General features: G+C 38.9%; 1 protein-coding gene across 2 annotated transcripts; it reads left to right on the top strand.

Annotated features, from left to right (window-relative positions):
• Positions 1–22,970, top strand: LOC141500040 (pyrethroid hydrolase Ces2e-like). Of its 2 annotated transcripts, XM_074202916.1 has the most exons (13): positions 1–172; positions 4,265–4,469; positions 7,226–7,364; positions 9,382–9,515; positions 10,420–10,573; positions 12,505–12,609; positions 13,423–13,521; positions 14,299–14,439; positions 18,097–18,171; positions 18,726–18,873; positions 19,465–19,587; positions 21,934–22,012; positions 22,697–22,970. In XM_074202916.1, the coding sequence occupies exons 1-13, from the start codon at positions 103–105 to the stop codon at positions 22,869–22,871; spliced, it is 1,647 nt and encodes a 548-aa protein (XP_074059017.1). In that variant the 5' UTR covers positions 1–102; the 3' UTR covers positions 22,872–22,970. The 2 variants fall into 2 exon arrangements, with proteins under 2 accessions (XP_074059017.1, XP_074059023.1); XM_074202922.1 differs by lacking the exons at positions 1–172; positions 4,265–4,469 and adding an exon at positions 4,979–5,053.
• Positions 22,971–24,086: the final 1,116 nt, after the last annotated feature.

Here is a 24,086-nt window from a genome sequence, read left to right as displayed (position 1 = left end):
AATCCCTTAGCTTCTAGTTGCACTTTGACCCAGTTGATCTCACATTAAAACTCGGGCTTAGGCTCTGATCAGGCAGAACCAGAAGGCTGTACAGAAGGAAAGATGTGGAAGACTTCTCTTCTACCCAAGGCCCTGACTTTGGGGTTCCTGGGCATCTTAATTCTAGCCCCAGGTAAGCAGTTCTGCCAGGCTGACCAAGGAGATAATTTGGGCGGGGGGGAGTGGGAGAATATGAGGCTTGTAGGTTATTTTTTTCTTTTGTTACCCTCATTGATTGGTTGGAAGAGCTGAAGGTAAGAGACTGTAGTTAGTTTTATTTCCTGGGGACAGATCTGATTTTGCTACTAAAAATTGTTGCTTTCTACAAATATTACACATAAAATCCTTCTATCGGTGAGATTCACTCTGGCAAACCACTTCTAGACTAACAGCAATAATTTAAGTGCTAAACATTGTGCTAGACACTGGGAAATATGAAGAAAAAGACATGAATATGTGGAAGTTTGGGAAGGGAAGGCACTGATAACTGGGGAAATCAAGATAGGCTCAAAGTAGAATGTAACATTTGAATGAAGCCTTCAAATTGAGAGTCAGAGATGAAAAGGGAGATGCAGTATCAGATGAGCTGGATAGCAAGTTTATCAATATGACTAGATAGTGGAGTATGTGAAGGGGAGAAAGTATAGGACATTGAAAAGAAGGAAGGGATCAGGTTTTTGAAGAATTTTAAATTATTAAATTTATTTGAAATATTTATTAAATATATTATGTTTGTTTGAATATATTTGATCTCTAGATGAATAATGGGAACTTCCGAAATATAAATATCAAGTGTGTGGGGGGGTGACAAAAATCAGATCTGGGCTTTAGACTATCACTTTGGTGATTGTGTGGAAGATGTTTTGGCATGCAGAAGGGCATGAGGCTATTGCTATAGAGTGGCTAAGAAATGCCAAGAACCTGAAATAGGATGATAACTTTCTGAAAGAAGAGAAGGGGATGTAGAGGCAGAAATGACAGGATTTTTCAACTAAGTATCTGTGGGATAAATTGAAAGAGTACTTGAGAAAAGCATTGAGCTTGTGAAATTGTGGTGTGCTCCACAATAATACGAGAGTTTGGAAGAGGGGTGAATTTGGGGAGAAAGATGATAAGATCTGCTTTAGACATGTCTGGTTTGTGATGCCTTCAGGATCTACTTTAAAATGTCTCATGGGCAGTTTGTGATGTGAGAATGAAGTTCAGGAGAGAAATTATGACTGGGTATGTAGAATTGATAGTAGTATAGTGTTGATACTTGAGCCCATAGAAGTTGATAAAGTCACCAAGTAAGAGAGCATAGAAGAGAGTCTTGTAGTATACCCAGATATGACATGGATGATGAATGGATGAAAGAAACTGAGGAGCATCAGATAAGGAACTCAGAAAGAAGAAAGTATCCATCCAGAGGCAGAGGTTGGTCAACAGACCAAATGCTGGATTGGATGAGAACTGAGACAAGGTAATGACCATTTGACCATTAAGAGATCTTTGGTTATTAAAAAAAAAAAAAAGATCCTTGTTTACTTTGGAGAAGGCAGTTTAATTGAGAGATGAGATTGGATACCAGATTGCAGAGAGTATAGAAGAGAGTGAGAGGAGAGGAAGACACCAAGTATGTAGATGGCCTTTTAAAAGAGTATATCTGAGAAAAAGAGGGAAAGTAAATGATGAGAGTTAGCAGAGATGACAGGTCAAAGTCATTTTTAATGAGAGGGTGTCTTTGGAAACTAAAGAAATAGAAGCTGTGTGAGAGGAAATATGAATCATTGGATCATAGATTTAGAACTGGAAGTTTCACGAGTCTAACCCTCTCATTTTACAGATGAATAAAGTGAGGCTCAGGAAAAGTAAATGATTTGACCAAGGTCATGCAATGAATAAGTGGGAGATTTCAATCTAGATCTTCCCCACTCCAAGCCCAGAACTTTTGCATTGTGTCTTGATGACTTCTTTCTTGATTTTCAACCTCAAAAAAATACTGTTTAAGAAGAAAACTCAGTAGCCAAGTGACCTATGTATCAGTACATCCCCATTTACTTTACATCTGTTTACAATTCTATTAGAGAAGATTGTTAGGTTTTCAAAGGTGCTAGGCTGAGCTGTTAGTCCTTACATGTCTATTCCATGAGAACTTTCTTCCAGCTTTTTAACCTGGGGTCTTTGAACTTGTTTTCTAAATATATATTTTAATAAGAATTATATTACAATTGTTTCCTGTGTACTTGAAAACACAATTCTGAGAAAAGACCCCTAGGCTTCAGTCATACAATTAGCTTTCTAACACATAGAAAGGTTAAGGACTCTTGATCTCTTCTACGTCAGAGAGATGGTATGACTATGGACAAGCAGCCTGCTGTTTCTGAATTCAAGGATTTAAGAGAGCTTAAAGGTCATTAAGATCAATCACTTCATTTTAAAGAAGAGTGAAATAGGCCCAACAAGAGGAAGTGAGTTGCAAAACTTTCCTTAGAGTACTATGTGGGAAGGTTGGGATTCAAACCCTCTTTCTCTGATCCCCACTCTAGCATTCTGTCTATCCAACCTTAGTTCCTACCAATGCCCTTAATACACTTCAGCCCAACAGAACTACTCTTCCTCTCCCTCTCTTCCTTCTCTTGTCAGGTTCCAAACCTCCCCCATCTTCTTGGCCTGTCCCCTTCTGTTTTTCTTCTTTTGCTCATGCCTCTTCCTTTTCTAATCCATCTAAAGTGATATTTTTCTCATGTCTATGAGAAGATAATTCTGACTGATTCTCTTGTTTAAATACCCAACTTAGGTGCCACTTTTTTTGGCATGGCAATAGGGTTAAGTGACTTGCCCATTATTAAGTGTCTGAGGCTGGATTTGAATTCAGATCCTCCTGACTTCAGGGTTGGTGCTCAGCCACTGTGCCGCCTAATTACTCCATGTCACTTCTTTCAGAAGTTTCCCTCATCTTCATTTTTCTAGCTTTTGTTGATAGATTTTGTTTTTATATGACCTTCATCCCTAAACATATTCTTCCTCTCCCTAGGATAGAGAAAAAATCATTTTTTAGTTAAACTAACCAATATATCAACTGTGTCTGATGGTACAACTAAGTTCTACACCCATAATTAACTCCCCACCTCTGCAAAGAAGGGAGCCTTATCAGATTTATCTAGCATTTTGCCAGAATTAACTTGCTTCTCCCATGTATTCTCATGGTGGGGGGGGGGGGGAGGACAGGGAAGTAAGAGCATATATCTTTCTCCCCTATTAGAATGTAAATTCCCAGATCAGGGTCTGTGTCATTTTTTAACCTTTTTGTCCCCAGCTCACAGCTTAGAGACTTGTTTCAAGAAAGTGTTTATTAGAGGTTTATTTAATTGGATAATTTTGCTGGACTCTGAAACTTACTTTAGTTTGTTTTCTTAAGCAAAGTTAGGGGTGGAATTTCTGGGGAGCAGTAATTTCATTGGGGGATTCTAAAGTTCAGTTGCCAGTACCAGAGTTGTCTAGAAATGCATTAACTCTTCTCAGGAGTGAGTTCGTTGCTGGAGATCTTCAAGGGAAGTGATGACTTCAACCTGAGGACATTGTAGAGGGGATTTCTACTCCAGCATGACCTGGGAGATTACTACCTGAGGTTTTTCCCCTTCAAAGTCTTTGTAAGGGCTCAGACCATGGGGTGAGTGAGCCCAGAGGATCTGACTTCAAAATCTCTGGCTGAGGAGACTTTTTATCTACAAGTCACTTTAGAAACATTTAATTTCATTTGCTTTCAATAAATATATTCTTATTCCCTTCCCTTCCCCCCAACACTGAAAAACAAAAACAAAAACAAAGCCCTTCTAATAAATATACAGTCAAGCAGAAAAAAATTCCTAAATTGGCTATGTCCAAAAAATATATCTCTTTCTATACCCTGAGTCATCATATCTCTCTGTTAGAAATTAAGTAATATGCTTCATCATCAGTCATCTGGAATCATGGGTGATCATGGTTTTGGTTAAAATTAATTTTTAAAAGGTGTTGGTTTGTATACTGTTATTACATAAATTTCTACAGGTTACTTATAAAAGGAGACTGTAAACTGAATATTAATTTCTTCATCTTCCCTTTGAGATGAAAGTAATCATGGCAGAAATAGGAGGCTTACATTCCCATCCAAGGAAAAAGTGGTGGGTTGGAATAGGGACATTTGACTATCTTCAGCAATTCCTGGACTATTCCTCAGAATTTTCTTCCCCTTTGCTCACAGGATACAAGGCTGATGACCTCATCAGGACCACTAAATATGGAGAGATCCGTGGGACTCATATCAGCATCAAGGAGTTTGAAGAAGGTGTCAATGCTTTCCTGGGAGTCCCTTTTGCCAGACCCCCCATTGGGGCCCTAAGATTTTCTCCTCCACAACCACCAGAACCTTGGAGTGATGTGAGAAACACAACTTCTCACCCACCCATGTAAGTAACTTCCTCAATCTTTCTCTTACCAGATGAGTATAGGACACCATTGTATCTTATCCAAACTTTTCATTTCCCTCGGTAACTAGAGCATAGTTCTCTGTAGACTTTGATAAGTGTTTTTTTCTTTTAAAGAAATCAATATCCCTTCCTTTCTAGAACCATGCAGCCTCAAATAATTGATTGCTTAATGATAATTGTCTACATATATATAGGATATTAGGGCTTCAGAATAGGGCTGTAAGGCACTAGAAGAAAACTAAAGCCAAGAGAGATTAAATGTCTTATCTGGGGTCACAATTCTAGCAAATTTCAGAACCCAGATTCATTGATTCATCAATTTTAAGAGTAGGAAGAAGTCATAGAGACCATCTAACTCAACCTTCTTGTGTTTTAAAAAAAAGATTTAAGGATGCTTTCTTTTTTATTATATGACTCAGTTCCTCATACACACCCTTTCCCACTCTCTACTTACCATGATATCTTCCTTTGTAACAAAGGCCATCCAGTGGAATACAGGGCTCATATCTGCTAGCATATGCAACATTCTGCACTCCTAGATCCCCCACTTCCTACTGAGGGAGGTAGGTTTCATCATCTGTTCTTTGGAACTAATGTTATTTAAATATTGAATCTGAATTCAGCTACCTTGTTTTGGTTTGTATCATCTCTGCACATATTCTCCTGGTTCTAATCCCTCACCCTTGCATTAGCTCATACTATCTAAGATTCTCTGAAATCATCTCTCATAATTTCTTATGACACAATAATATTTTGTTTCATTTATATAACACAATTAACCCAGTTATATTATGGTTGATGGGAATCAGTCTGCTTTCCATGTTTCTGCTACTATCAAATAAAATGCCACTAGCAATTTCCCAGGATAGACAAAGTATCCCAGAAGTTTTAGTGCCTTTTAAGCATTTTTAATGCATCCTGAATTCAAGATCTTTCTTTTTATAGCCAAGAAATCCAAGGTCCAGAGAGATGAAGTAAGTTATTCCAGGTTGGCTTAAACCTAACATTACATCGGTGGTGTTATAAAACAACTACATTTATATAGTGTTTCAAGGTTTGCAAAGTGCTTTCCACATATAAATTCATTTGGACTGTATTGCCCTGCCCTTCTATAATTGTCTGTACTAATAATTCTTAGAAACTAATAGGATCGTTTAGCTTAACTGCTTGAGGAGCAAACTGAGGCCCATTGAGTTCAGATGTCCTGAGATCACACAAGTACTAAGGTCACTGACTTCTACTAATAAAAATAGCTAGCATTTATATAACGCTTTAAAGTTTGTAGGGAATTCCTCTAAGTCCTAAGAGGTAGGTGCTATTATTTCCAGTTTACACATAAGGAAACGGAGGCAGAGAAAATGTAAAGTGACTTGCCAATGGTCACACAGCTAGTAAGTTTCTGAGGCTGGATTTGAACTCAGGTATTACTAAGGTTCAATATTCTATCCACTGAGCTACCTAGTTACTTATTGTCACTTGGTCCTATAGAATTATTTTAGGAAAAAAGAAAGGGATGCATCATATCACATGTGTGGCAAACTCACACCTTATTGTTGAACCTTATTCTGCACCATTAAGTTAGTAATGGGTTCTGGCAGTTCTCAAAGTGTGGTCTGGGCACCCTTTCAGATGGTCCATATAGTCTAAAATATTTTCATAGTTAATACTAAGATATTTTCATTTCCAGTATGATAAATAACAATAGATAAACTTTACATTAAACAAATACTTTAGAGGAGGGTCCTCAATAATTTTGAATAGTATAAAGGGGTTTTGTCACCAAAAACTTTGAGAATCACTGTTTTAGGAGAATAGAGAGGGACTGATAGAAAGAATCCTAACTGGGAGCTACAAGGACTGGTTCTGTCTTCCTAATTTCAGGATCAGGACTCTATCCTCTGTGATACTTAGCTACCTCTAAGAAAAGCATTTAGCAACTATGAGGAGGGCTTACTCATAACAAAATTCAGTTATTATTATTCTTATTAACAAATAAATAATAATGGCTAATATCAATATAACATATTAAGGTTTACATATTATCTCATTTGATCCTTAAAACAGCCCTGGGAGGTAGGTGTTATTTTTCTCTTCATTTTTCATTTGAAGAGACTGAGGCCGGAATATGTGACTTGCCCAAGGTCACACAGCTAATTAGTCTAAGATTGAACTGAACTCAGGTCTTCCTGACTCCAGATGCTGCATTCTTTGCTGCTCTACCAAAGTTCTCATCTTTTTTAGAGAGCTAAGAAGGAAACAATCAAGGGAAAAAAGTTTTTATCCAAAATCTTATTTTTTTTTAGATTTAATATTTTATGAACTGTTACACAAGTGAATCAAATAACTTTATAGTTGAATAAAATGATTAGAATGACTTCTTTTGCAGGTTTCTACATCAAATCAATTCTTGAAACCATCCTTGGTATGGTTTCATATAGCAATAGGCAGGACAACAGGGACGGTGTGCCTATCACTCTCTAATAGAATTTTATTCTCCTTTGCTAATTTTCTATGTTTTGGAAATGTTTTGTAGCTTGGAGATCATTATTATTGGTTTTGTTATTATTATTATTATTATCCTCACTATCATTCCTGACTTATAGTAAGGGTAGTTACTGCATCAAGAGTAGGAATGGAGCCAAACTCCAGTTGAAATCTGACATCATCATACCCCCAAATGGAGAGGGGTTTTTCCTGTGATTCTCTTCAGAATGGTCAGTTCTTGTGATTTACAGGTGTTTGCAGGATATCACTATCCTAGAAAAACTGATGAAGTTCCTGAGAGCAAACATCTCTGTTACTTCCATTTCTGAAGACTGTTTGTACCTCAATATTTATGCTCCTGACTATGCAAAGGAGGGAGCCAGATTGCCGGTAAGCCAGATCTTTTTTGTTTTGTTTTCTTTTGTTTTTAGTCGGTTTTTTTTTTTTAACAAGGCAATGGGGTTAAGTAGCTTGCTCAAGGCCACACAGGTAATTATTAAGTGTATGAGGCCCGATATGACCTCAGGTACTTCTGACTCCAGAGCTGGTGCTCTATCCACTGCGCCACCTATTTGCCCCTTAAGCCAGATCTTTGTAACTTCCACAGGAAGGTATGAAATCCTGGAGCATTAGAGCTGGATGGGATAATAGAAATTGCTTTATCTCGCCAGCATGGGAGCAGTCATCCTCTCTAAACATCTCTGACAAGTCATCTAGCTTTTCTTGAAGTCCTCTAGGCCAGGGAGCTCACTACTTCCCAAGGCAATCCACTCTACACTTGGGCAGAAGCTCTTATTGTTAGCCAATATTTGCTTCTATCAGACTGAAATCTGTTTCCTTATAACTTTAAAGATTTAGTTCTGTGATTTGGAATAGTATCAATTTTCTCTATAGGTTATTATTGCTAGAGGAAAGTGTTGATAGCCTTTAAAATACTTCTTGATCCTATCTAAACTTATTTCATTACTGTGGGGAGTTTCACTTAGGGAAAACTCCTTCTACAGATGAAGATAGTCCCCTCTTCCATAACTTAGAATCTTGGGGATTTGTGGGTATGCCAAAATGTTAAGTAATTCATCTGTGGTCACAGAGCTGATAGGTATGATGGGCATTGGTGCATTTGGGGACCATATCTGCTACCTTAGTTTCCCCACCTAGAAAGATTAGGGAGCTAACCACATAGTTAGCCAACTGGAACAACATGCAGACTATCTCCTCATGATCCATGATCCAAGTCTTAACAAGATATTTCTTTTCCAGAGTATCACAGCTTTTTTTGAAGGATGTTCCACAGTTTCTCCATGTGAAGAAGTTGTATCAGTCTAAAGTTTCAGTTGCCATTACATAAATATTAGAAACAGGACTTGAACCTAGTTCTTCCCAATTCCAAGGCCTTCCTTCTCCCACTTACACCTCTATTAAGATAAATGATAATGAACAAAACTGCTCAAATGTTAGATCCCCTATGAAACTTTCTCTGAGTCTCAACAAACCAGCATCAATTTGCCAATGTTTTTCTCTCTGGCTTTTGTTTCCTAATGGCAGTTTTTCTCCTCTCCCCCCTTCCCAGTTTATCCATATCTGGCATTCACTGTGAACTTATGCTGAAGTTGGGGCTTCCTAAACACATAGAATAAAGCAAGCATTTGATGTCAGTAGTATAGGACCCAGTTCCAGTCCAAAGTATTATGTGTGAGTAGTTAACAGATGGTAACAGCACCATATGTTCTGGGGGAAAATTATATTCCTTATGCCAGTCCAGATATTAAAAGGGGTTATCAAATATGCTAGAACAGAGCAAACATAGACATGGCCACTGAAACGGCTTTTCATCAGCAGATCCTTTTTTCTCCTTGTAAAGATAGTCACCCATAAGAAGCAGCAGAAAACATGGCCTTTGTTGTGATCAGTTCTGACTGCTTAGCTCAGCTTTGAGAACAGTTAATGATACATAGAAAAGTCCTGTAATTACATCTCACTTACTGTTTATTGTGCATTTTCTATTGTCTGGTTGGGTCTGAGTTTCCTAAAGTCCATCCAGAGAGTCATGCCTCCTTTCTCCATTTCCAAGGGAACAAGGATTCTTTAGAAGAGACTTCATTCTGTGGATGTCTTTGACAACAGGAGGATCTCAGGTTGTTGATTGTACTAGGAAGATTCTAAGGAGAATCCAGACTGCTCCTGAGTTGAGCCAATTAGGTTCTTTATCTGAGAGTAATTCTGATACATATCCTTTCTACTCTTGATGTACAGTATCTTGATAAGAAGTAAATTCACTCACATTTAGTGCTACTTTATCATAGGCTACAAGGGAACAGGATGCAATACTTTCCTATTGAACAGGGTCGCTACAGAGCTATACTTGGTGGAATTTGTTTTTGTAAGGAAAACTCTCTGATTCCTGCAGGTGATGGTGTGGATCCATGGTGGTGGACTTCGTTTTGGCTCTGCTTCCATTTTTGATGGTTCGATCTTGTCTGCTTACCAGAATGTGATAGTGGTCATCATCCAGTATAGGCTGGGCATCCTTGGGTTCTTCAGGTGAGATTTGCCCCAGTGAAATATGAATTATTTGTCCAAATGAGATCCTAGTTTTCTTGTCATCCTTTGCCTCCCTGACAAACATGGTGAGCAGACATTGTCCTACTGTTTAAAGGTCTGAGGGAAAAGGCCACACTGACTATTAGTTCATTGAGAGACAGGTTTGGATTACCCACATTGTCATGGTCTGATATTGCTGAAATGTTGTGGTACCTCATAAGCTTGAGTTGACATTTTTGTCAACAAATATCTCATACTGGCCTTTACCCAATGTTGCTGGAGCACCAAGGTGCCTCACTGATTTGGGAGGAAAAACATCATACTCATGTGCCAAGGACTCCTATAGCACCAGACCATCACCAAAAGTCCTATTTTCTATCAAATCATGTCATGGAGAAAAATGGTTCTGATAAAAGCAACTATATGTAAATATATATAATAACTATAAATATATATATATATTATATATAACTTATACATTATATATTACATATAAATATAGTTAATATGTAATTTATTATATATTATATTATATATTACTATAAATATATAATCACTATAATAAATATGATTGTCCAAATCACATCATCATATATGTGATGACATGATCCTCTTCATTTATGAAGGTTGAGCATCATCATCAAGAATCTGAGTTCAAATTCTGGCTACTTATGATGTTGGTTCTTGTATCGAAGAAAACCAAAATGACATCACTATGTTTGAGATAAATTACTGTGTGTCCAACTGTGGCTGATCAGACTAACATGAGTATGTGACCTATGTCAAGTCACTCTTTGAGCATCAGATTCCTCATTTACAAAATTAGTGAGGTGGATTGTGGTCCTTTTGAGGAACCTGATGCTTTTCTTCAGATTTCTCAATCCTTATCTAATATGTCTTTCAGCACTGGGGATATGTATGCATCTGGCAATTGGGGTTATTTGGATCAGGTGGCTGCCCTGAGGTGGGTCCAGGAGAACATTGTCCACTTTGGAGGAGATCCTGACTGTGTGACCATCTTTGGAGAATCTGCCGGGGGAACCAGTGTTTCCTCACATGTAGGTGATAAAGAAATGACCCTAGTCTGGAAAGAAGCTTCTTGTAAATCAAACCCAAGAAGAAATCATGTGCACCTGAGTTTTTCTTACCTCTTTTTCTTATCCTTCCTCTTCTCAGAATCACTGGGACTGGTGACTTCTTTCTCTAAGGCTGGCCTCTTGCCTGCCATTTCAAAATCCCACTAAATTCCCCTGCTCCCAAACCAACTGATTATCTTCACCTAAGAGTTGACCCAAACCCTTCTTCTTTCTTCACTAATATAGGCAATGCATTTTTTAAAGTTTACTGACAACAAAGGGAAAAAGATAAAAGAAATGAAAGAATCATCATCATCATCATCATCACCACTATTCTATGCTTTCTGTAACTGAAAAAGTAATCATTCTGCCCTCAATTTAGCCAGGTTGGCTTTTAGATCATTGACATAAGATTAATTAGTAGACCTATAATCAAAGCTTTGTCATGTCATTGATTTAATAATGATAGATAACATTTGTATAGATAGCACCTGAAGATTATCAAAGTTCTTCACATATCACATATCACCACTGAACAGATGAAATCCCCATGGCTGAAAGAGATTAATAAACTTCCAGGGTCTCTCAGATAGAAGTATCAGAGGCAAAATTCAATCTCAAACCCCTTCTCATTCCTAATCTAGTATTCATTCTATCCACTCCACATGTAGTATCAAACTCAAATTGAAATGGAGGCTACTAATCCATATATAATGATCTCCATAGGCCACATAAGGTCTTAGTTTTTAAATGCAATGTTCTCTATGATTTTATTACATTTTTATTTATTTTGTTAAATATTTCCCAATTATATTTTTTTGGTGGGGGAGGCAATTGGAATTAAGTTACTTGTCCAGGGTCACACAGCTAGCAAGTACTTGAAGTTAGATTTGAACTCAGATCCTTCTGACTCCAGGGCCAGTCACCCAGCTGCCTCTCCCAATTGCAATTTTTTTTTTAGGTTTTTGCAAGGCAGTGGGATTAAGTGGCTTGCCCAAGGCCACACAGCTAGGTAATTATTAAGTGTCTGAGGCCAGATTTGAACTCAGGTACTCCTGACTCCAGGGCTGGTGCTCTATCCACTGCACCACCCAGCTGCCCCCTCCCAATTATATTTTAATCTGGTTCTGGCACACTTGGGAATGTTCCAGGCCACATGTGATACTCTAGTAAAGCATTTGACATATTTGACACAGGCACAAGGCTATGATAAGGCATCAAATGAAGATGTTAGTGGAGGGATAATGATGAGGATGATAATAGCTGACAGGAAGGAGCATAATAGAGTATTGGGAGCAAGGGTCTGAGTTCAGATCCTGGTCCTGCAATTTACTAGCTCTGTGCCCTTGAACAAATCCCTCCACTTCCCTAGCCTTGTTTTCTTGTTATTAGACTGTTAACTCCTCAAGGGCAGAACCTATCTTGCATCTGTTTCTTTATCTCCAGTTCCATGCACAAGGCTTGATCCAGTCAGTACTTTGATTTAAACATTCTCTCGTCTATGAAATGAGAAGCATGAACTTAGATGACATCTAAAGGCCTTCCTTGGCATAAATCTATGATCTCAATATAGCATGTTATGGTTTACAAATCACTTTACATCTCTTTATTTTATGCTCACCAAAGCTCAGGGAAAAGTATAGGAATGCTGAGATACAGTGAGCAGATACAAGCTTCTTATTATATCTTGGGCTTCATTACCCAGAGAGGCCTGGGCAACATCCAGAGCTAAGTAGGCCCTGTTTAAAGTAGGTTCTAGGTCTGGCTGTGTCAAAGGACCCAAAGACCAGAGTCCCATACGGAGGCCAACTATTTGTGACTGACCTATATGATTAGCTCTGTCTCTGCTAAGCCAGAATATCTGGGACTTCCCATTGCTTCCTCCTTTCCTCTGCCATGTTTTGTTTCTTCAGATTGTGTCCCCCATGTCCAAAGACTTGTTCCATAGAGCAATCATGGAGAGTGGTGTGGCCATCCTCCCTGGCTTGGTTTCTTACAGCCCAGAAATGACTACAAATGTAAGTTCCTTAACTTTTGATTTTTATAATTATTCTTCCTTCAGTTTATTAACCCTCCAAACTCATGACCCATTCCATTGACCTTCCACTCTCCTGGGTATAAGAAAATACACTGGAATGCCACTCAATGTTCAATCTGAATTACCATAGAGATCATCTAGTCCAATCCCCTCATTTTAGAGAGGAGGAAACTGAAGCACAGAGAAGGAAGGAATGATTGTGTAATGGAATTAGATGCCTTGGATTTAATTTCTGCCTCTTTTTCTTACTATGCATATAATTTTGTCATTTCCAATCTTTCTGCCTCAGTTTCTTCCATTGTAAAATGGGTTAGATTAGATGGTTTTTAAAGTCCCTTCTAGCTTCAAATTCTGTTTTCTGAACACTCCAGAACAGCAGAAAGAGTTCCTCAAGGGTGCCCAAGTGCAGGTTAGGCAAAATAATCTGTGAGAGCCCTCCTACCTCTGTCATTTGTCATTCTATGTCTTGTCCAAGGTCACACAATGATGTGTGGATTGAGGACCAGAGAACTGAAGTCTTTGAGCTTAAACTCTTTAGAAGCAGGGACTGTAACTTGCCCCTATCTATGCCCATTGGCTGGCACTGGCACCTTGTATATTTAGGCTCATGATTGGGGGGGACTCATCCCCTTAGACAGATTCCAGTTTGGTCTCCTCCTTGCATTTACTGCAGCATCACCTATTGAAATGATTCTTTTCTAGTTTACTACTGAATGATAGAATTCTTCTATAGGTATGTAGGCTAAGGATTCAGTTATGAAAACACTAAGTCTTTCTAGTTTCCTCTTTGCAGAGCATTGCCAACCTGTCTGTTTGTGAGGATAGCAGTTCAGACTCCATAGTCAAGTGCTTAAGAAACAAAACTGAAGGGGAGATCCTGGCCCTTCACAAGGTTTGTAAGCAGAGATAGAAGAATTCTTGAATCAGTAAGAGCTATCATATTAGTCTAGGGTTGGGGCTGGACATTCATTTTTTTTTTTTTTTGCAAGGCAAATGGGGTTAAATGGCTTGCCTAAGGCCACACAGCTAGGTAATTATTAAGTGTCTGAGGCCAGATGAACTCAGGTACTCCTGACTCCAGGGCTGGTGCTCTATCCACTTTGCCACCTAGCCGCCCCTTGGACATTCTTGACATTCTTTCTTCACCTCCCCCCTTTTGGAGGGGAATGGGGCAAGAAGTTTGAGAATGTCACTCCTGTATAAAATGGGAAACTTGAACTTAATAGTCTCTAAGGGGTCCTTTTAGATCCAAGGTCCTTTCCAGCTTTAATTTTTACTTATTAAGATCCTTTCTAATACCAGAATCCTAAGCATTAAATATTTGGTGCATATTCTGTGTTCTAAGACCCAGTTTTAACATTCTGTATTTTATACTTCTTTGTTCTAAGATATTTTCCTATTCTAATACTCTTTTTTAATGTCTTATAGTTTGATGAGTTTGCAATTCTATGGTCAGGATTGTGGGAGTACCAAACAGTTTCAGAAATATATATATATGCTCATGTGAAGGACAGATGAGATGGGATTGAGAGGAAAATTGGAGGCAGGGAGATAATTAAGAAGCTATTGCAGTAGTGCAAAATGGTGGTAAAGTAATGAACTGGGGAAGAGATGCATGAAATGAACATTGTGGAGGAAGACTAGCCTTTTTTCCTTCTTTTTTTTAAAGCTTCTCAAGATAAATCTTGGAGTGATTGATGGGCAGTTTCTCCCCAAACATCCTGAAGATCTCTTGGCTTCCGGAAAGTTTAACCATGTCCCCAGCATCATTGGTGTTAACAGTCACGAATATGGTTGGGTCATTCCTGTTGTAAGATACTTGATTTTTCTACTATTACTTCTCCTGCAAAAGTGGAATTGGATGATATGATCAACTGTACACAATAGGATGATGGAATCTTGATATTTTTAATCTTTATAGAATCATGAATTTTAGAGTTGAATTAACTTTGGGTTACAACAGAGGCCAAGTTAGAACTGAATTTCTATAGCTTACCTCACAAGTGGGTGCCTAGCCTTTATTTGAAGACCTCTAAGGAGAGGTCTTTTTAATTTTTGGATTTTGCAAGGCAATGGGGTTAAGTGACTTCCCCAAGTGACTTGCTAGCTAATTATTAAGTGTCTAAGGCTGGATTTGAACTCAGCTCCTTCTGACTTCAGGGCCAGTGCTCTATCCACTGCACCACCTAGCTGCCCCAACTAGATTAGTTTTGATTGCAAAATCTGCTCCAGCTTCGGGGTACTCCCCTTCACTGTGGCCACTCCAGAAAAATACATTCCATGCACTGACGGGGAGTGGAATCTACTTTGAAGAAATTTTTGTAGATTTTTTGGTATCTCAAATGCACTGTGGGATTCCTGCCTGCCTTGGTTATCAGGTCAGGGTTGAGTAAGCAGAGAATTTTTAGGTCACCTTTTCTAACCCCTTCCTCACATCAGGAGGTGAGCAGTGTGATCCTTAAAAGGGCTGCTCAGTCACCCAGGTTGCTGCCAAATCCCACTGCTGCTTTCAGTGGGGAAACAACATAGTATTGTTTCCCCACTGGTCTGCCTGTGTACAGGTTGTGATTACAGTTCAGTGTATCTTCATCTGCTCCTTCATCATTTGCCTTTGGTCTTTGAGGAATGGTTATGAGTGACGTCTTTTGATGTGTGTGTAGATTAGATTTAAGTGAGGTAGAGTTGCTATAAGTCATCAGCCTCACGCTCTCCTCCAAAGTCATGATCCAGTAGCAAGACAGAGTCAAGACAACCAGTGATGACTTTAGATGCAGCAGATGAACTTGGCATCTTTGATGTCTAACCAGATTCTAAGAGCTCCACAGCACCTGCTTCAGCTGGCTTCATGACCCCTGGAAACAAATTGTTCCCCTCTGTTCTCCCTTCACATGTTTGGGGTAGATAACCCCCCACAAGTCACTGATGAGTTTAAGACTCCCTCGGTTACCCTCAACCTGGTTTAGCCCCCCTGCCAAAACTGTTTACCAGGGTGTAGCCACTATGCATGCTACAGCTTCTTGGAGCCACAGGTGAGAGTGAGGTGGTTCAGATGGACTTCAAGGTGGAAAGCAGTCCTGAAGAGGGCCCTACAGCCCTCACACCAGAGATGCTAGTCTTCTTTGAACACGCCCTCTACCCCCCTGGACTCATAATGAACTTGTTGTCCAACAATACCCTCAGATCTTACAAACAAAATGCTATCTAACCATTTTGTACTTGTGAAATCAGTTTTTTTGTTTTGAACTCAAGTATGTATGTCTTCATAAATTTAATCTTCTAAAATTCCCTCCTGGATTTATGTCCTTTTCAAATTAAATGTGCCTATCATCTATACTTTTAGCAAATTTGTCCTGTCTCAGAATTCCCTGGAAGAGTCAGAGGAAACGTCAAACCCTGCCTATTTTCTCTGAGAATTGGATGACTAATTTTACCTAAAGATTTCCTCAGAGAGGCCTAAGACAATTCCAGTTGCCAATGGTTAAAATATTCCCTGCAAAGTATCTTAAAGGCACAATAATAATAGTCCACATTGATGTAGCACTCTAATAGAGTTTACCAAAAAGGAAAAAATCTCTCTTCAATATACCCTCAATGAGGGAAAGCCTGCAAAGACCATTTCTATTTTAACAGAGGAAAGAAATGAGGTTCAGGGAAAAGAAGCAATTAACCAATAATCCCACAGCAAGTCAGTGATGGAGAAGGGCCTAGAATTCAGGTCTCCTCACTTCTAGGTCAAAACTCTTTCTTAAGGGACTGTGATTCTTTAGAAGTGAAGGCCTTTGGGTCTATAGGGATATTAGACACGTCATCAATATTGAGATAACTATTCATCCTTTGACTGTTTGAAGGATTCATGCTTAGAATGCTTCTCATATTCATATGGGTAAAGTTGAACAATTTGCAGGGGTCAGATGAAGAGGCTTCTGTTTGTTTCATTTCTAATATGAGTATTTGGCACAAATGAGTATGTATTGGGCATTATTAAGTCTACTCTAAGCCTTGCTTGGTATATCCTTCCAGTATGTGCTGGGCCATGTGTAGTAAATACTGGATATCACATCTTATGCCCAATATTATTCTGTGTGTGCTGTGCATTATTTAGGAATGATTAAAGCAATATGAATTCCTTGAATCAAGTTAGTTTCCTCCCCATTGATATTTTATTTTTCCTATTATGTTATGAAAATTTTTTAGCATTCATCCACATGCATATGCTGTTATATATAAAACACATTTTTGCAAGGTCACTCAGCTAGGTAATTATAAAGTGTCTGAGGTCTGAACTCAGGTCCTCCTGACTCCAGGGCCAGTGCTTTATCCACTGTGCCACCTAGCTGCCCTCTCCACATGTATATAAATATTTATAAGTTATATACTCTCCTTTCACCCTCCTCACTCTCCTCCCCTCAGTGGTGAACAGTCTGGTTAATATTATACATATACATTTGTGTTAAACATGTTTACAGATTAGTCATTTTCTGTATGAGGAATTAGGACTAAGAGAAAAGAAAGAAAACCATGAGATAGGAAAGAAAAACAAGAGAAATTTTTTAAAAATCCATTCAGATTCTGTAGGGTTTTTTTTTTTTTGTTTTGTTTTTCTTCCTCTGGATGTATCCTAGCTCTCTGAATAGCTGAGAGGAGCTGCATCCATCAAGGTCGATTAACTCATAATACTATTGTTAATGTGTGCAATGTTCTCTTGGTTCTGCCCACTTCACTCAGCATCATTTCCTATAATTTGTTCCATGCTTCTCTAGAGTACTCCCATTCATGATTTCTTATAAAATAGTCATTTACTATGATTTGTTCAGTCATTTCCCAGTTGTTGGTCATCCCCTCAATTTCTAATTCTGGTTCAAATTAGTTTTAAAACATGTAAAATTCTGCATGAATTGATGCTGAATGAGATGAGCAGAATCAGAAGAACATTATTCACACTAACAACAACATGGGGTGTTGATCAACCATGATGGACTTATTCATTCCTTCAGTGTAATAATCAGGGACAAGTTTAGGGGATTTAAGATGGAGAATGCCATCAGTATCCAGAGAAAGAACTTTGGAGTTTAAACTAAGACAAAACTTATCTTCAAATTTTAAAAGTTGTTTTACATATTATATAACTTTGCTAGCTTAATTTTTTTCCCCTTTCTTTTGGATCTGATTCTTCTCTCACAACACATTCAATTTCCATCTATGCTTATCTTGAATGCAAATGTAAAGCCTATATCAGATTGCAAATGTAAAGCCTATATTAGATTGCCTTCTGTTGGAGGACTGGGAAGGAAGGAAGGGAGAGAGGGAGAAAAATTGTAAAATTCAAAACCTTACCAAAAAAATGACTGGTAGCAACTACCATTTTATGCAATTGGAAAACAAAATATTTATATAATTAAAGAAAAAAGACAAAAACACATGTAAAATTCTCCAAGTTGTTCATGATGTGACTTTTTTCTCACTCTAGCTCTTAAGTCTTTCTAAGTTCAAAGAAGGGATGACCAGAGAAACCATCAGAGAAATACTGTTAAACCCAATGATGGTAAGATATTTCTTACTTTTTTCTTTCATAGTTCACAGAGTTGGAAGAAACTCTTAGAGATTATCTTTAATAAAAAAATACCTAACATGTAAGCATAAAACTTAAAAGTTTGCAAAGTGACTCACAAATTTATTTAATTTGACTTTTACACAATCCTAGACGGTAAATGTTATTATTATCTTCATTTTACTGATGAAGAAAAATGAGGGTAAGTGTCTTACTCAGGGTCACACATTGAATAAAGGTCTGAGGCTAGATTCAGACTTAGTTCTTCCTGATTCCAGGTCCATGCTCTATCCTATACCACTCAACCTAGTCTTACCCTTTCCCTGAGACCATCCCCAGAAAATAGTTGCCTATTATCTTCTTGAATAATTGAACCCAAAAGAATAGACCCTGGGGGAGTGGCACAAAGATCTGATGGGACCCAGGATTCATGAACAACACCCTGTGAGGCTTCATCTCTTATAATCAATAGACATAAATTCCCCAACAATTCGCACTCAAGTAAAATCTTTTCTCTATTAATATATTTCTTCCTGGATCTCATATAGGGTATGCCTGCTGAGATTGTAGATAAAATCATGGACAAATATTTAGGGAATATTGAGGATCTCAAAGAACTTCGAAATCAATTCCAGGAGATGATGGGGGACTTAGTCTTTGTTATTCCTGCTCTTAAAGTGGCCAAATATCAACAGAGTGAGTATGGCTTTGACCCTTTACAGGACCAGAAGCAGAAGATCTCTTTTCTGTGTAGATGTGTCTCTCACCTGTACACTCACATAGAAGGAGATGTAACCTTGAAACTTGTTGAATCCCCTCATTCACCTTCCTTCTTCTGCCTTCCCTATTCTTCCCATCCCCAGGCAGGTTATATTTAGTAGATAGTGCTAATAAAAAAAGAGCAGTAGTAGTTACCCTCATTTCTATAACACACTATGGTTACTAAGTAGTCTATGCATTATCCTTCTGGATCCTCACAAGAGCCCATGGGAATAAATAGGTGAGGGATTATTCTGTCCCTCAGCCTTAGAGAAGTAAAAGGATTCCCCTAAAGTCTCATAGTCAGTCAGTGACAGGATCAAGATTCCAACCCAGATCCTTTTACAACAGTCCCGAGCTTTTGTCCTGCCTCACAGCATTACTCTTAGACAGTATTTGTTAGGGGCCTGCTCTTTAGGAGCTTGCCTATCAATGACCACCCCCCAAAAAGAATCACACCAGGGTCCCATGACATTCTGTCCTGTGCTCATGTGCTGATAACAATGGGCATTTTTTATGTTTGCCTAGGTCCCAGCTCTCCAGTCTACTTCTATGAATTTCAACACCAAGCAAGCATATATAAGGGCCTCAGGCCAGATTTTGTGAAAGCGGACCATGGCGATGAGCTGCGTTTTGTCTTTGGAGCGCCTCGTAAGCAGTGGTGACTAGATGGAGAGGGAGGCTGTGGTTTGGGATGAAGGGGCAGAATCCCTGGGACTGTGGCCTGCCCTCTCCATTAGCTACCTTACTCTATTTGACATCAAAACAATAATGCCTTACCTTTCTACAGGGCACCTTCCTATCCATCAGTTCATTTAATAATAATAATAATAATAATAATAATAATAATAATAATAATAATGTAGAATGTAGGTAGTGGAGACTGTGATTGGAATGGATTGGAGTTTGAGAAGAGACAAAATCCCTAGGGCCATGGATTATCATCCCTATTACCTGCCCTGTCACCAGTCTTTCTGACATCAAAATCAATTTCAAAGTCTCACCTTTCTATAAAGCACCTTCATAAAGATTAACAATCTGGCAGCATTATTCCTATGACCTATGGAGCAGCTTCTGGGGAATGGAAGTCTTTGGATTCTGGAGAGTTTGAAGCATCCTGAGAGGCAGGTTTGGATAGACGTGATGTCATCAATTTGTCACCAGAAAAAAACACATAGTGGTATTTTGTTTTATTGGAGCTCATGGAGCCTTGCTGATATTGGGGGGGGGGGGCTATCCATAAGACCAAGGACTCCCACAGCATCCCAGGTCATCATCAAAAGTGCTGTTTCCTACTAGATCAGACCAAGGGTCATGTGATAACAGCTTTGGAAAAGGCAGTGAGAAAAGGATGTCTTTGAACATTCCCCTCACTATAATCAATACAAAGTGCAGGCCATGCCATCATTTCTTTGATGTCATAGTATTCTTCCATTATGAAAGACAATAACCATCTTCCCAATTGGCTTGTGGAAGAGATGTATATGTATAAGATGACCAGCTCCATTGTAGAAGGAAGACTTGGAGGGAAATGACTCAACAACAGTCACGTAGCTAATAATAATAATAATAATTAACAGCAGATAGTTTTATATCTCACATAGATTTACAAATGACTTTATCTACATTTCATTTGATCCTCATATCAACCTGTGAGGAAGGTGCTAGTAATTATCTTTAGGAAACTTAGGCAAACAAAGGTTGTGACTTGTTAAAGGTTCTACAGTTAGTAAATGTTAGAATTGGGATTTCATTCCACCTGGGTTGTATCATGAAGGTTGAACAAGAAACCAAGTTGACCTTGCTTGCCTTCTGTAAGACAAATGGTCTATAGTCTGAATATGAATAGGGGGTTAATTTGGTGCCTCTTAATAAAGAGGAGGCTCAGAGGTTCTCTAATTCAACTTGCTTATTCAGGTGATCAGGAGAATTGAATCAGTCTCTCAATTCAGTTTATATCATTAAGCACACTCTATATGCAGAGTCCTATGTCTTCCTCTGGGGAAGATACAATGATTAAAAAAGTCAAAATCTAACTTCTTGGAGCTTATTATTATTGGAAGATGATATACAAACAGAAAAAACTCATTTTCATGTGTCAGTGAACCTGTGACCTCACAAATATATTCATTTTCTCCTTTGGTGTAGACCCTAACTTGTCACACCATCTTATTCTGTATGGTTTTTGTGTTGGATCCTACCTTCCCTCCTTTCCTTCCTCTCTCCCTTCCATTATTTTTTGGTTCAGTTTCTCCACTAGTACATCCACTTATTGGTCTTTGAACAAAGGTCTCATTAGCAATTTTGAGAATTATTAATGTTATTAGATGGTCCCAAATCTGTGTTTTTGGAAGTTCCTGTGCCTATTTTCCTCTCTGCTGCTGTCCTGGCAGAAGAGGGAGTCTAATTTATACATTTATCAATTTCATGGCTTTTCATAGCCAATGATTCTTTACCTCATGGCCCCGCTGCTGCTGCTGAGCCTATCTATATTGCCCCATGCAGGGGTCTTGAATGGCAGGCACTATCTGGGTTTGGGACAATCTGCAAAGACTTTACAGCTACTGGAGCTTTGCTGTGCTACACTGTTGAAGCTTATAAAAGATCAAGGTCCCTTTTAACAATAAGGAGGCTTTGAGTGGTAGACACAAATAACCACAATACAAAATAGAAGGTGAGAAGTTTGCAGGTGAGGTATCAAATGCTCTGAAGACTTCCTACCTACCTGAAATGTCAGGGAGCCATTTGGTTCTTTTGAGTGAGACTTGGCTTTGGAGTCACATTGAGTTTGTCCTGGATAGCATGGACCCACAGAGACCCTGGGAGTTTTCCTAGTACTGGAGCAATGTGTAGAAAACTGCATTTTAGGAAGATGATTTTGGCAACTGGCACAGGATCATTTAGGGGAATAGAAAAGGCAGAGGAAAATGTTGGGGTGAGGGGAAACTTTTCCACCTAATGTTGACTTTAATGGAGCTATTTCCTTCCTGTTTTTAGTTTTAGGTGGAGCAACTGAAGAGGAAAAACTACTCAGTCAGAAGATAATGACCTATTGGGCAAACTTTGCCCGGAATGGGTAAGGATCCTGTCCCCCTCTGCATCTTCCAACATCTATGGCAAGACTCCCTGGAAGGGGTCACTTGACTTCTTGTTCCACAGGGGAAAGAAGTTCCATGATTTATGCATGTTGGTTTAAAGAAAACAAAATTATCCATTACCATTTGGGCAAGGTCTGGTGAGCAAACTCAGTCCTTTCCTCAAGCTCAGGGCCCCAGGAGAACATGTGCTAACCTCGAAGAAATACAAGGATGAGAAGCATCTGTTTAGCCCATATCATCATTCCTGAGGAATCTTTCTTTCCTTCCCCAAGGGACTCCTTGGGACCTTTCTTCCTCCCCAAGAGGCAGCAGGATGTGATCTAGCAGCAAGGACATTGTTGGGTTTGGCCTCAGCTGACCAGAATTCAACTCTTAATGCTGCTCTTATTTACTCCACAATGCATCATTTCTCTAGGCCTTCTCCCTTATGTGTATCAGGGGTTCTCAACAAGGGGCACCTGAGAGATGAAGCCAGCCTGCTTCAATATAGGTCAACAAGTCTTATCTCTGGGTGGTACCTCCACCCCCACCCCCCACCCCCCAAACACATAGACTTCTCAGACTTAAGGACCTAGTGGTTTATCAAACAGATGTCAGCTCACTAAGTCCACTAATTCAGACTTCTTTTCTACCTGAACATTTATGTGTTTTTTTGTCTCTAGGGACCCAAATGGTATAGAGCTGCACTACTGGCCAACCTATAACCAGAAGGAAGAGTACCTTCAGTTAGATCTCCAGATGTCTATAGGAAAGGGCTTGAAGGCAGAGAAAATGGCCTTCTGGCTGGAGATCTTGCCTCAGAAGAAGAAGGAACCAGATGCTCAGAAGGAGTCATGAATTCTAACCCTAAACCATTTTTGCTATTGCTGATGTCTAACAATTTCCAATCATTTCCTTTGAATAATATCTACTAAATATATTGTACTTTGGGTCAGATGTTTTGACTCTCAATTGTTATTACTTTTGGAGAAGCATTTCACTGATATTCAGATAGGACTTTATGTTAGTGAGCTAGAAGGGAAGTAGCCTGGTTTAGTAGATCAGATGCTGAGCTTGGAATCAGTAAGTTGTGTGTTCAGATTCTGCCTTTGACTTAAAAGCTGTGTCATATCAAGCAAGTTACTTATAATCTCCCTGAGCCACAGTTTCCCCATTTGTTAAATTAAAGGGCTTATATATAGCTTATAGATCTCTTAAAAGTCTGGCTTCATTATCCTAGGATGAGGTCATTCAGTTCATCCTCCCTCTAAAAATATAATCTTTTGCCCTTAGAATTATACAATTATGCCAGAAGGGGCATAAGTCATCACTTGACCAAAAAAAGAAAAGAGGGGTGGCTAGGTGGCACAGTTGGGGTGGCTAGGTGGTTCAGTGGATAGAGCACTGGCCCTGGAGTCAGGAGTACCTGAGTTCAAATCCAGCCTCAGACACTTAATAATTACCTAGCTGTGTGGCCTCGGGCAAGCCACTTAACCCCAATTGCCTTGCAAAAACCTTTTTAAAAAAAAAAGGAAAAGAAAAGTGAGACCCTGAGAAGGGGGAGGGCTTGTTCAAGGCTTTAGATACAATGCAAGTGCAGAAGCAGGCTTGTAGTCAGCTCTACAGATTTCAAATACAACATTCCTTTGATAATAATAACTACTAAGGAAGGATGTGAAAAGCAGCATCTCTAACCTGTTTTATGGTTGTGAAATCATATTAGAGACAACATTTTTTTAAAAAATATTTTTATTTGTTTTTTCAACATCAATCTTTTTCTTTTTTTTTTACAAGGCAATGGGGTTAAGTGACTTGCCCGAGGCCACACAGCTAGGGAATTATTAAGTGTCTGAGGTCGGATTTGAACTCAGGTACTCCTGACTCCAGGGCCAGTGCTCTATTCACTGCACCACCTAGCTGCCCCAAGACAGCATTTTTTGATGAAATGTAGAAAGAATATGAAGTCTAGAGTTCAAAGACTAGCATTAGAGTTCTAGTTTTCCATATAATTATGAAGCAGATGAGCAGTGTCATAATAGATCAGGGGACTCAAAATCAGGAAGACCTGAATTC

Source organism: Macrotis lagotis, chromosome 1 (assembly GCF_037893015.1).
Source record: "Macrotis lagotis isolate mMagLag1 chromosome 1, bilby.v1.9.chrom.fasta, whole genome shotgun sequence".
Lineage (NCBI taxonomy): Eukaryota > Metazoa > Chordata > Mammalia > Peramelemorphia > Peramelidae > Macrotis > Macrotis lagotis.
This window is presented reverse-complemented; position numbering and strand designations above follow the sequence as displayed.